The sequence below is a fragment of the Mya arenaria genome, chromosome 5, assembly GCF_026914265.1.
Source record: "Mya arenaria isolate MELC-2E11 chromosome 5, ASM2691426v1".
Lineage (NCBI taxonomy): Eukaryota > Metazoa > Mollusca > Bivalvia > Myida > Myidae > Mya > Mya arenaria.
Window position 1 is genome coordinate 29,250,179 of NC_069126.1, and position 13,975 is coordinate 29,264,153.

At 36.3% G+C, this 13,975-nt stretch overlaps 2 protein-coding genes across 2 annotated transcripts; both read right to left on the minus strand.

Annotated features, from left to right (window-relative positions):
• Nucleotides 1–645: 645 nt before the first annotated feature.
• LOC128236110 (uncharacterized) lies at nucleotides 646–3,044 on the minus strand. Its single transcript, XM_052950968.1, has 2 exons — nucleotides 2,696–3,044; nucleotides 646–2,232 (listed from the first exon to the last, which is right to left on the minus strand). Exons 1-2 carry the CDS (start codon nucleotides 3,007–3,009, stop codon nucleotides 873–875), a joined length of 1,674 nt encoding a protein of 557 aa, XP_052806928.1. The 5' UTR covers nucleotides 3,010–3,044; the 3' UTR covers nucleotides 646–872.
• Nucleotides 3,045–7,966: 4,922 nt separating this feature from the next.
• On the minus strand, nucleotides 7,967–10,692 carry LOC128235153 (uncharacterized). Its single transcript, XM_052949893.1, has 2 exons — nucleotides 9,775–10,692; nucleotides 7,967–9,582 (listed from the first exon to the last, which is right to left on the minus strand). The coding sequence occupies exons 1-2, from the start codon at nucleotides 10,086–10,088 to the stop codon at nucleotides 8,229–8,231; spliced, it is 1,668 nt and encodes a 555-aa protein (XP_052805853.1). The 5' UTR covers nucleotides 10,089–10,692; the 3' UTR covers nucleotides 7,967–8,228.
• Nucleotides 10,693–13,975: the final 3,283 nt, after the last annotated feature.

Genomic DNA, 13,975 nt, shown 5'->3' on the forward strand with positions numbered 1-13,975 from the left:
CACGCTAGACAGAAAACTACATGTAAACATGTTCGGTTCCAGGGGCGTTGATGTATTAGTGGTCATCGCTATCCGTGAAATGGTGTGTTAGGGGCCTTTGGTTCCCTTATTGAAATGTGTTAATGTAAGTGTGTCTTCAGTTCCCTTTAAGTGTCACGTTAATTATCATTCGAGAACAGTACGTAGAGGCGTAAGGCGCTTTACTAGACCTTAATTACAACGTCGCGTTAGATTTCTTCATCACAGTTGTACATTAGATGCGTTTCGTGACATTTGGAGGATCTATTTATAAGATTAGAATAAGAATGATATTTGTTATCAATAAGTACGGTTTACTTCTCTCAATTTTGTTTGAATAGTATAAGTGCATGAGTGGATGTATTATCATTGAATGCGTCTAGCCCGCATTGGCAGCGTTTAAAGTTTATACAATCAAGTTAAAGCAAGTCATCAATGATATATAATACTTAAACCCGAAACACTTAACACAGTTTGAGGAACAAGAACCCGGTGAATATTTAGAATGTCTTTGGTAAAGATTATGAAGATAAAACAGTTTTCATGCTCTTCAAACCTAACTTAAATATGTTTAAAATGTACTTTAGTTTTTTACTAATTTTGTAGGCTGGTAAGAAGAAAGTCATAGATATTTATTTATGTATTGATCATATAATAATAAAGCATACCATTTCATCATACATTTTTAAACAAATATTGTAAGTATTGTATCGTACTTTGTCATAGACAACATAAACTTGTTTGACATAATCAGCAACAAAATCAACTATAAACATCCTATCGATTGCTGTTTAATCCAAAGAGGGAAACTTTTAAAAATAGTTATACAATAAGAATCAATGTCACATAAATTTTCAACACTTTCGGACACCACTTGTTAGTTGGATACACACACTTATAATACGAGTATTTCCAACAAGGAGACTTGAGGTTTGCTCACTGAAGCACAGTGACTGAGGTTTCGACAAGCCATCGGCCTTCCTGACCAATGTGGCCATCTTCTGTGTGCCCTCCCTATCCACCTGTATCACAGTGTCCGACTTCATCCCCCACACAAACACATGACCACGGGGACTGATACATAATCCACTTGGATTTTCTAATTCAGTATCTTCCAATGAACATAACACTTTTCCAGTTTTATCAAGAGTGATCAATTTATGTCGCAAGTAATTTGTAACATAAATTCTCTCCCCATCGGGACTAAGAACACACCTATTTACGGTCAAGCCAATGGATTTGTCTTCATAAATCTTTGTGATTATATTGCCATCCATGTTGTACTGGTAAAGGGTATTCCCTGAACTCACAAACAGCCGGCCCTGGTGGTAGGCAACGGAGAAGCACCAGTGGACCGTTGTAGAATGTGTCACTTTCTGTAGCTTTCCTCTGGTCACATTGATGAAGTGGACTTCATGCCGTATAGAATCATTAACGGATATAGCTACTTCATTTCCAGATATGAGACACAAATCTTCTGGAGGAAAGGGGAGATCACAACTAGCAGTGACGTCGTACTGTCTATTCAAAAAAATCACTTTGCTGTTTTTTTTGTTGGCAATCACAAGATCCCCGCTGGGCAACTCACATATACCCACGATAGAGAATCTAAAGTTATCGTTTTCTTTGACATAATATGTCTTAAAGTCCAGAGCCTTGTATACATGTAATATTTCAAATTTTTCAATGGACCCAAACACATGTAAGTTATTGAGAAATGGTTGTAAACTGCTGTCAGGTTTAAAACTTATTCTTGGTTCAGGCTTTCTCTGCATTGTTTGCATCTGTTCCTCTGCTTTGTCCAGCTTGTCCTGACATCTTCTGTAGCCAATGTAAGAATTTGTCTCCTTATGTTTGCCTGTCATCTGCTGGACTTTTTTTATCATGGTCTTTAACTGGTCATGCATATGGGTACAAGCGTCTATATCTACTTTTATATTTGTCTCTAAACCCTTGATCATGCTATCCAACTCTTTAACTGTCTTTTTCTCAAGATGATCCAAAATGTTGTTCATCTTTTTACGGAGAGCCTTGATTTCAGCCAAAATGTCCTTGTACATGTCCGTCAGTGAGGCTTGATATTTCAATCTAGCATTCGTGAGCTCACCCAGCCTGCTCCTCATCTTGTCAACTGCTACTGGAAGCTGCTTGAACTCTGCTGTTTTTAGGAAGTCCCTGGACAGGTCAGGCAGGTGACTGATGCTGCTACACTGCCTGATAAATACACACAGATTAAAGAATATAATCCTTATAGTATATTTCATTTTTATCTTGCTAAGATAAATGTGTAAATGCATATAATATTTAAAGGGAAAACATAATAAGGAAAACACAAAACAGAAGGCATATCAGTTGTGTGTTTGTTTAAATTATCACAAATAGAAACAGTCAATTGTAAATTCAAATATAACTTGTAATTTCATTTTACATATAAAAATTATAACATCAGCAGCAAATTGTATTCCATTGGTTATTTTTTTGTTTTGGTTAATATTAGCCAAAATGTTTATTTATTACTGCTGACCAATCAATTTGCTTTTATGTGCACACTTCTAAAATTCAACCTTTGGACAACTTATGTAGTTTTATACAATTGGCTATTGATTTTCTTTTAATTATGATGCATTTCAAGGTTATGACAATAATGTACATTGTCATACTTTATAACTGTTATAACCTGTGGTTGAGTGCTACACAAACGTGGCAGCACAATTCCTGGTGGTCATCACAGTGGACCTCCAGCTTGTTGCCATGTTGGTCACATTTGTCAAGAGCGAACCCTGCCCACTTCTGAATGTCACCACGTCCGTACACGGTATGTTTTTTATGATATCCATTATGAAGCTTCACACAATTGTCACACAGATAGTGTTCACACTCTTGACAGAAGTGCTGCGCTTCAGTGTTACGGTCATGTTCTTCACACTTGGAACATCCGTAGTCATGAATAAGATCAGATCCTTTGTATAGCGATGCTCCTCCAGTGGCCATTGTGTGTAAAACGTAGAGTTTGAATATGTTCAGCTCTTCACATAATGTTAGCCGCGACAATTGTTTCAGGTTAAAACAAGACAGTGATTTCGCAAGACCGAAAAGTTATATTAAGGTACATTCAATCAATTCAATATAAACCAGCTATATTAGCCAATCTATGGTTTGAATAATATAAAGGAAATATGATCCGCATTAGAATAAACATGAAAACATGGTCTTATTAGGCAATTAAACGGGTTTACGTAAAAAAGACTTATCATTTATTATCTTCGTTCTTTAGAATGTTGAGATGATTGATATAACTTTAAGTGTTGTTAATCCTAAGGGGCTGATTGTTTAGAACCTTTTTAATCTTAACAACGTTGTTTACCTTATCGTTGTGAACATTTAAACCTCAAGTAAGTTTTGATGGCTTTATATATTTCATTCAAACAATGACAGCTGAGACAGTTGTCTCAATCATATTTGAAACACAGCTGATCACAAACGTTTCAAAATATAAATATTTTAAAGTTAACAACGATGAGTTTGACACTGTTGTTAACTCAAGAAAAATATCTTAACAATTATGAGCTATACGTGTTGTCAATTCTTGGGCCGTTTGTTTAAAGCTGTGTTTAGTTAAAAACGCTGTTAACTGTATCCTTGTTAACTTTCAAACGTGCAATATGTTATGATGGATTTTTATATTTCATTCAAACAAGTACCATCAAAGATATTCTCATTTTAGCATGTATTTCATACTGAGGATAACAAAGCTATTTAAGAGGTTGACGTTGATCTCCGCATGCTAAACAGATATAAAGCAAAATCCGTTTATAAACTTGTATTTCCACTAATTAAAACACAGTGAAAAAAAGAGATTTGTATAGAAGCAGATCTAGAAATCTTCAATGAATCTCTTTATCATGTTTCACGTAACAACCCCCCCCCCCCGATAATAATCTAAGTAGAAGGACTTTCAGATTGTTTAAAAGATGATTTTACGCTGATAAACCTATGATGTAATAGTTTGTAAACATTCCGATGTCTGGAGTCCATTTGACAGATATCTCTGATAGCCTATTGTGTTATTTAATTAGATCTTATAGCAAATGCTTAAAAATGGATCAGACTATAAAATATTGTATTTATATTTACTAGAAAACATACTAAAGTTAATATATGCAAAGAAGCAATTATAGAACATTTACAATGAAACTATGCTTCATATTTCGCGTATTGATAACCGCAAAATAATCTAGGGATTTTAGATTGTTTGAAGCATGCCTTTGCGTTAATAGAATTGTGATTAAATAGTTTGTTTACATTTTGATGTTTGGAGTTTTTATTGATTCTCTTTTAACTTATTCCCCTTAGAGAGTTTTTGTTTTTTAAGAACCATAATTGATTCTCATCAGTGAAAAATATTATTGCATGAAATATAAGATTTACTAAGATTTAACTACTAAATCAACATAACTACGTGATCTGCTTGTAGCGTACTTAATTGTTAAGAATACTGGCACTGAAAATTGTCCGTTTTTTTTATGGAAAATAGCTGAGGTGGTCCAAATGTGAATTCGCAGCCGTGTCGACATTATGCTTAATTTTTAAGGTTGTAAGTGAAACAGTGCACCTCTTATTTATATAGTGAACGCAGCCAAATACTAATTTCCAAAATGATAACGAGTAAACGGCCAACCTTCCCGGGTGTGTAAAGTTGGCTGAACATTCACCAATCGACATTCGACATTCAAATATAGAAATGTACGACATTCGTGACATTCACTTGGAATGCACCGAGCAACATTCACAACATTCGAATCATTCACGACATTCGCTAAAATTCCTATTTTCACTGCATTCATGACGTTAACAAATGTCGCGAATGTTTTCATTGTTATGGAATATTGCAAATGGTACGAATGTTGGGAATATTGTGCATATCGCGAGTGTCGTGAACGTCGTGATTGCTGTGTAAACTTTGCATATTTCTAATCTTATTAGTGTCGGGAATATTGTGAATGTTTCTAATATTGTTAGTGTCGGGAATGTTGTGGAAACTTTGAATGTCTCGAATGGTGTGAATGTTTCTAATGTCGCGAATGTTGTTGATACTTTGAATGTCTCGAATGTTATGAATGTTTCTAATCTTTTTAATGTCGCGAATGTTGAAAGAGAACTATAACGAATGTAAATATAACACAATTTATATACAATCTTAGTATTGAGCTTAGCCAAATCAAGTTACAGAGGGCTGTTTCGAGAAATTGTAGGTAGAAGACAAAACCTGGCGAATGTGCATTGTTGATTGTTTGTGGATAAAACATTTGTGTACACAAGAACTGTTACAACACCTAAGCCTTCAGAAACATGACCACGTTCCTCCTAAAACATGATTAAAGGTCAAAGTCCATACAACTTGGTACAAAGAATCGTCAATGAAAGTTTTTTGACGTGATGTATAAATCCTGTTTTAATGATGCCGTAATTTGTTGAGTGATAGGGGTGCACTTACTCATAAACAAAGACGGCGTTTCATCTACTCATATGACAAACTATAAGAGCACTTCCAGCACTCGTTTTTGTTTAGGACGAGATAGATACTTCGCGGTCCGCAAAAAAGGGAATGAACCATGTATTAACTTGATGTTTGTACTAATTCTGCAGCGTGAAATGTATATACAGGTACCGGCGGCAATTGACGATCGCGAGCCCAGGCCCCGATATCACGAAAATACTTAAGTCAATTCTCAATCTCAATCTTAACTCATTTTCTCCTATGCATTTGAAAAATAAAAAATTATTGAAAAAATGCATGTTTTGCACATTTTAAACTACATTATATCATTGAATATGTTGGTTAAAACCTTTGGTCTAGATTTCAAGGGGAAACCATTATACATCCAAAAATGTACTTCAGTACAATTCATTGCCTTGTAACAATTAATCAAGTATTTTTTTGCTATAATTAGTTTTCGTTGAAATAAGTTTTCTTAGAAATATTGTCAAAATCTTTCAAAAACACAAAGGCCATTCACTCAATAACATGCTCAGTAAGAATAACGCTCTCAGCTGAGAAGGTTGGCTCAAACCCATTTTTTGAACGTGCTCAATAATTTACTCACCTGAGTTAAAATAACGCGATTATCTTTCCGGTCATTTCGGTTAAAAGGGAGCTCTTCGGTAAAAAGGCTAAGAAAGTACATGTATAAAGCATAAAGAAAAATTGACAACAGACGACCCGAAATGTCAAAATCTTGCTTAATGGATGGTGGTGGTAGAAGGGCTCCCAATTGGACCAACTGCTACTGCTTGGAGTCGATATCAATGGAGTCTGACATACTTTTGGTACCTTTCGAGGTGGTACACAAGATGGAAAACTGAAAAGACAGCTAGGGATGGCGTTTGCGATAAGCTGAATGCGTAATACTCGGCCATTTTTTATCCTTTTTATTAAACATACATAATTACAGTAATTAAATAACTTTACGAAACATTAAACATGATACTCTTTTGAGATATGATTTATAAAACGGTATACTATACGGGCATTATACATCCAAGAGGTACACTTCGCGCAATAAATAATTGGTGCAACGCTATTTAAAAACCTATTAAATATTTCATATTTAAAATTGATATGTTTTTAAGGTTTCTTTTGCCACGTACATCTTATATCGAATCACCTACTTAACCTATAACTTATCATTTTGATCCGTTCTGTAAGAGAAAATATCCTCTAAATGCCATTCGCAACTCTCATTTTCGGGCAAAAAATGACGATCAAAACATACAGTCATTGGTGCGGATATGTTTATATATTTTACCGTCAGCTTTTTTCAGTCGTTCATCCTTTGATCTCTTGAAAATGTGTTTTGTTAAATGTTTATAATCTTGCAGGTATGCTACAAATATACGCAATTGATTTCTTTTGAGGTGCGCTGGTTGCCTTAAGTCCCCTTACCCAGTGACGCATTAGTAGCCGTCCTATCTCTTACAATCCCGTGTTAGGATAGAGCCATTCGATTATTCCTACATTGGCATATTAGTGACTGCAATTTCACTTAGAGTGGTGCGTGATCTGCATTTGATCACTAAAACAGTGTCGTTCTACATGTCCTTGGTTTTCTTATTGGTGAGTGCCCATCCTTCTTCTCCCTTTCATTGTGGCGTAAGTTGTCTACGGTTTCCTTATGTAGGTTCGTTAGACAACTTGGGTTCCAGGCTTGTCAGTGGCCTTTGGTTACATTACTGTAGTGTGTTTAGTGTTCGTGTTCGCGTGTCTTTTCGCGGTTCCTTCTTAGTGCCCCGTTAATGTTATTTGATTACCTCACATAGAGCTGTTAGAGGCCCTTGGTTTCATTAACATTGTTTGATAATAGTAGTCGGTTCCCCAAAATTAATGCGTTTGTGGTCTTCGCCTCCCTTGAAATGTTGTGAGTGGCCTTTGGTTCCTTTTTTGAAGTGTGTTAGTGTGTGTGTCTTTAGTTCCGTTTAAGCGTCATGTTAATTATCATTCGAGAACCGTACATAGAGGCGCAAGGGGCTTTAAAGACCTCTATTACAGCATCGAGTTGGATGCCTTCATCACAGTTGTGGGTTAGAGGTGTCTTGTGACATATGAATGATCAATTTATAAGATTAGCACAGGAACGGTATCAATGCTCAAGGTTTACTACTCTCAATTCTGTTTGAATAATATTTTTTTAATTAAGTGCATGAGTGGATGTGTTATCGATGAATGCGTCTAGCCCGCGTAGGCAGCGTTTTAACTTTATACAATAAAGCTAAAGCAAGTCATCAATGAAATATGATACTTAAACCTGCAACACTTAGTATCAAAGTATGAGAAACAAGAGCCCGGTGAATATTAAGGACGTCTTATAGTAAAGATTATGAAGATAAACATTTTTCATGCTCTTCAAACCTAACTTAAATATGTTTTAAATGTTCCTTACCTTTTTACTAATTTAAAGGGTATTTAGAAGAAAGTCAAATATATATATTTATGTATTTAACATATAATAGTGATGCATATCATTTCATTATTCATTTTAAACAAAACATTGCCTGTCTTGCACCGTACTTTGTCATAGACAACATGAACTTGTTTGACATAATCAACAACAAAATGGTATAATCATCTTATCGATTGCTGTTAAATTCAAAGACGAATACTTTTTAAGATAATTATCCTTAAAGAATCAATGTCACATAAACTTTCAACACTTTCAGACGTCACTTGTTAGTTGGATACAAACACTCGTAATATGATCATTCCCAACAAGGAGACTTGAGGTTTTCTCACTGAAGCACAGTGACTGAGGTTTCGACACTCCATCAGCCTTCCTCACTAATGTGGCCACCTTCTGTGTCCCCTCCCTGTCCATCTGTAACACAGTGTTAGAACCCAGCCCACACACAAAAACATGGCCATGGGGACTGACACATAGTCCACTTGGATATTTTAAATCAGTATCTTCTAAGGAAGATAGCACGTTTCCAGTCTTATCAAGTGTTATCAATTTATGTTCATTGTAACTTGTAACATATATTCTCTCCCCATCAGGGCTAACAACAAACCTTCTAACGGTCAAACCAATAGACTTGTCTTCATAAATATTTCTGATTATCTTGCCATTCATGTTATACTGATACAGGATATTCCATGAGCTCACATACAACTGACCCTGGTCATGGGCAATGCAGACACATCGGTGGTTTGTTGTGAATTTTCTCACTCGCTGTAGCTTTCCTCTGGTTATGTGGATGAAGTGGACTTCATGCCGATTGGAATCACTAACTACTACAGCTACTTCATTTCCAGATATGCGACACAAATGTTCTGGAGGAGCAGGAAAATCACAGCTAGCAGTGACGACATATTCGCTATTCAAATGTTTCACGCTGTAGTTGTTATTGTCAGCAATAAGAAGGCCCCCGCTGGGCAACTCACATATACCTACAATAGAGGGGCTAAAGGTATCTGTTTCTATACCTACATGATAATGCTTTAATGCTAGAACATTGAACGCTTGTATTATTTCAATTTTTTGTATGGTCCCAAACACATGTAAGTTACTGAGAAACGGTTGTAAACTGATGTTAGGCTCAAAACAGATTCTTTGTGCAGGCTTACACTGCATTCTATGCACTTGATCCTCTGCTATTGCCAGCTTGTACTGACATTTTCTGTAGCCAATGTAAGAATTTGTCTCCTTATGTTTGCCTGTCATTTGCTGGCATTTTTCTATCATGGTCTTCAGTTGGTCATGCATATGGGTACAAGCGTCTATATCTACTTTTATATTTGTTTCTAAACAAGTGATCATGCTATCCAACTGTTTAACTGTCTTTTTTTCAAGCTGGTCCAAAATCTTGTTCATCTCTTTGCGAAGAGCCCTGATTTCAGCCAATATGTCCTTGTACGTGTCATTCAGTGAGGCTTGATATTTCATCCTTGTTTTTATGCGCTCATCCAGCCTGTTCCTCATCATGTCAACTGCTGCTGGCAGTTGCTTGAACTCTGCTGTTTTTAGGAAGTTTCTGGCCAGGTCAGGCAGGTGACTGATGCTGCTACATAGCCTGGTAAATACACATATAAGTATAAAACCCTTTTAGTACATCTTATCATTTTCTACCCAATATACATATGAAAATGCTTGATTTATTATCAGTTGTGTGTTTGTTTGTTTTCATTAACCCCGAAAATATGTTCAATTCAGTCCAACTTGTATCAATAAATGATTTATCACACTACTTTTTAACAGAACGCACCTGTGGTTGAGTGCTACACAAACGTGGCAGCACAAATCCTGGTGGTCATCGCAATGGACTTCCAGCTTGTTGCCATGTTGGTCGCACATGGCCATGGCGTACCCCGCCCACTTCTGAATGTCACCACGTCCATACACGGTATGTGTTTTATGATATCCATTATGTAGCTTCACACATTTGTCACACAGATAGTGTTCACACTCTGTACAGAAGTGTTGCGCATAAGTGTTAATGTCATGTTCCTCACACTTGGAACAACCGTAGTCATGAACAAGGTCAGACTCCTTGTATAGCGATGATCCTCCGGTGGCCATGGTGTGAAAACTGTATAACTGTAACAATGTATATTCAGTTCTTTACCTTTTGTAAACCGACACAACTTTGACATGTTAAATAAGCCAGTGATTTCGAAAGCCGGAGATAATTCACCATGGATAATTCAGACCCCTTGTTTAGCGATGCTCCTCCATTGGCCATGGTGTGTAAACTGAAGATTTCAATATTATTATCAGCTCTTTATCTTTCGTAAACCGACACAACTTTGACATGTTAAATAAGCCATTGATCTCGAAAGCCAGCGGAGATAAATTACCATGGATTTAATCAATAAACTTATCTGTCATGATCATAAACTAGCACTTAAAGAGAAGATCAGCATACATGTATATTTAAAAAATATTTCACGAACAAGGTCAGACCCCTTGTATAGCGATGATCCTCCAGTGTCCATGGTGTGTAAACTGTATAATTCATAATGATATGTCTTCACATTTTGTAAGCCACCACACTATGACAGGTTAAAGCAAGTTTAATTACCGTTGATTCAATCAATACACCTTTTTTCAGACTAGCGCTTACAGAGTAGATCAGCAAATAAATGGTTTGAATATATATGAACACACAAAATAGCAAGATGTGTTTTTGTTCATCGCAAGGCAATAAAACAGGCTTAAATAAAAAACTTTTCTATTTATGAGGAATGATCAATATTATCGTTCCATTGATCGTTGAAAAAGTTAAACGATCATAAATTGTTAAACATTATGGGCTTACATGTAAAGTTAGGCTTAAGAAAGTAAAATTAACAGTAAAAATGTGTAGGGAGATTTTTGTCAACTTTTACAGGGCCATATCTTACACAATCACACTTGAGCATTTCCTTTTTCTGACACATTAGGTTGACATTATACTATTAGTGAAAGTAAATAAATAAAGTTTATTATCAAAGTATCTTCTCAACGTCTGCATCTAAAAGTTTGTCAAGTTAGTACAGATGTTTTTCGAGATAGAAGCGTTCTTAGAATATTTCTACAATTTTGAGTCCTTTGTTCTAGCGACGTGCTAGGGTGTCCATGACATACGTGCGTTGAAGGCCTTCATTACAGTTACGCTTTAGAGGTCGCCTTTACAGTTGTGAATTAGAGGCCTTCATTTCAGTGGCAAGGTAGAGCCCTTCATTACAGAGACGCGTTAGATAATTCTATAACACAGGATCGATAGAAGACTTCGTTACAGCGGCGCAATAGAGACCTTGATAACAATGGCACGTTAGGGACCTTCACTGCAGAGACGTATCAGCGGCCTTCATTACTGTGGCGCATTAGTGGCCTTTATTATAGTGGCGCGTAAGATACCTTTGTTACATTGGCGCGTTAGAGGTTCTACTTACAGTGGTGTGTTAGAGGCATTCACTACATTGTCGCATTTGAGGCCGTTATAACAGTGACGCCTTATAGGCACTTTACACAAAGGTGCGTTAGATGCCTAAATTGCGGTGGCGCGTAAGATATCTTCATAACAGTAGTCCTTAAAAGTGGCGCGTTAGGGGCTATTATAACAGTGGCGCGTTAGATGCCATCATATCAGTGTTACGCAAAAGGCCTTCATTACAATGATGCTTTATCGGGACTTAATTACAGTTTCGCGTCAGAATTCTACATTACTTTCGAATCAGATGTCTTCATTACGATAGAGCGTCGAGGTCTTCATAAAAGTGGTGCATTAAAAACCTTCATTACTTTGGCACGTTAGAAGCCTTTATTACAGTGGCGCGGTAGAAGCCTTCATTACAATGGTGCATTAAGTCCTTTGGTTTTATAGTTTTTGTTTGAAAGAGGTTCCCTAACACTGGTTCGTCTGTGGTCATTATTACCCTCGCAAAGTTGCATTGGTAACATTCGGTTCTCTCAGCTAGGTATAGCATGAGTAACTGAACCATGTCCTTATCATGTGGAGGATCAAACACGATTGCAATAAGTTATGTCAATATTTATTACGCTTTTTAATCCTTACTTAATGAAGTTTTACTAAAACTTTTTACCAATTATGCAGGCATAAAGAAAGGCAAATATATGTGACGATGTAATGATCATATAATTATGTTAAATACCATTTCAGTATGCATTTTAAAACAAAAAAGGTCTGTTTTTTGTATCGTTTATTTTTCATAATCAACATCAACTTATTTGACATATTCTTTAGCAAAATAAGGTTTAAGCATCCGTTCGATTGCTGTAAAATTTGAAGTCGAACGATTTAAGAAATATTTGTAAATACATCCTTATCACTTTCAACATAATTTCAGACGATACTTGTTGGTACGAGAGCATCACTCCATCCCATCATTCCAAATAAGGAGACTTGAGGTTTTCTCACTGAAGCACAATGACTGAGTTCCCGCCACGCTATCAGTCTTCCCAATAAAAGTGCCCAGTCTCTGTGTTCCATCTCTTTTCTCCGCTGGGCAACTCACGTTTACCTATAATCAATGGGCTGTGTCTATATGTTTCTATACCAACATAATGATGCTTTATTGCCAAAATTTCAATGGTCCCAAGCACATGTACGTTTCTGAGAAATGGTTGTAAACTTATGTCAGACTCAAAACTTATTCGTTGTGCAGGCTTTCTCTGCATTGTTTGTACCTGTTCCTCTGCTTTAGTCAGCATGTCCTGACATCTTTTGTAGCCAATGTAAGAATCTGTCTCCTTGTGTTTGCCTGTCGTCTGCTTGACATTTTCTACCGTGATCTTCAGCTGGTCCTGCATATGGGTACAAGCGGTTATATCTACTTTTATACTTGTTTCTAAATCACTTATCATGTTATCCAACTGTTTTAATGTCGTCTTCTCAAGCTGGTCCAAAATGTTGTTTATTTCCTGGCGGAGAGCCTTGATTTCAGCCATTATTTTCTTGTAAGTGTCCTTCTGCAAGGCTTGATATTTCATTCTATCATTCTTGAGCTCGTCTAGCCTGCTCCTCATCTTCTCAACTGCTGCTGGCATGTGCTTGAACTCTGTTGTTTTAAGGAAGTCTCTGGCCAGGTCGGTCAGGTGACTGATGCTGCTACACTACCTAATAAATATACATTAAGACTAAGAATTAACATAAACTTCTGTAAATTCAAATTGAAATTCAAATATAATTTATTTTATTTAACGCATTAAACCTTTTCAAACAAAATGTTTTGTGAATGATTAATATTTACCAAATAATTACTGCTGACCAATCAAATTTCTTTCATGTGAACACAAGCCAAAATACATCCTGTGGATAACTTCCAGTGTTTATACAATTTTCTACTGAATACCCTCTTCCTATGGCTGCATATTAGAGTTGCTTGATACATTTCAAGGTTATGACACACAGATAGTGTCCACACTCTGTACAGAAGTGCTGGTCTTCAATAGTTAGATCAAATTCTTCCCACTTGGAACAACCGTAGGCTTGAACAAGTTCAGACCCCTTGTATAGCGATGCTCCTCCAGTGGCCGTATAAACTTTAGAGTTCCTAATATATTCAGCTCTTCACATAATGTTAGCCGCCACAGTTTTGACAACGATTTCGCAAAAATCGGGAAGTTATATCAAGGTGCATTCAAGCAATTAAAACCTGAACATTACCCAGGCATTTCTGCCAACCTATAGTGTGAAAACATTTAAGGGATAAATGATACTCCTTGTATGGAAATTAAACGGGTTAACATTAAAAACCTCATCATTTATGAAACAATATCAATATCACAATTAAGAAAGAAGATTAATCTCAGTCAAAGTGAGTCATATGGGGCCGAATGTTTACAACTTTGTTTAATTAACAATTTGTTAACTTCATCGTTGTTACATTTAAATGTGCAATAAGTTTTGATATATATTTCATTCAAACAAGTACAACTGAGACGTTAAGTGTATTCTTAAAAGT

Coding starts and splice junctions, on each gene's coding strand:
- LOC128236110 (XM_052950968.1), bottom strand. CDS start 3,009: ATGGCCACTGGAGGAGCATCGCTATACAAAGGATCTGATCTTATTCAT. Junction 2,233..2,695: donor TGTGTAGCACTCAACCACAG/GTTATAACAGTT, acceptor TGTATTTATCAG/GCAGTGTAGCAGCATCAGTC.
- LOC128235153 (XM_052949893.1), bottom strand. CDS start 10,088: ATGGCCACCGGAGGATCATCGCTATACAAGGAGTCTGACCTTGTTCAT. Junction 9,583..9,774: donor TGTGTAGCACTCAACCACAG/GTGCGTTCTGTT, acceptor TGTATTTACCAG/GCTATGTAGCAGCATCAGTC.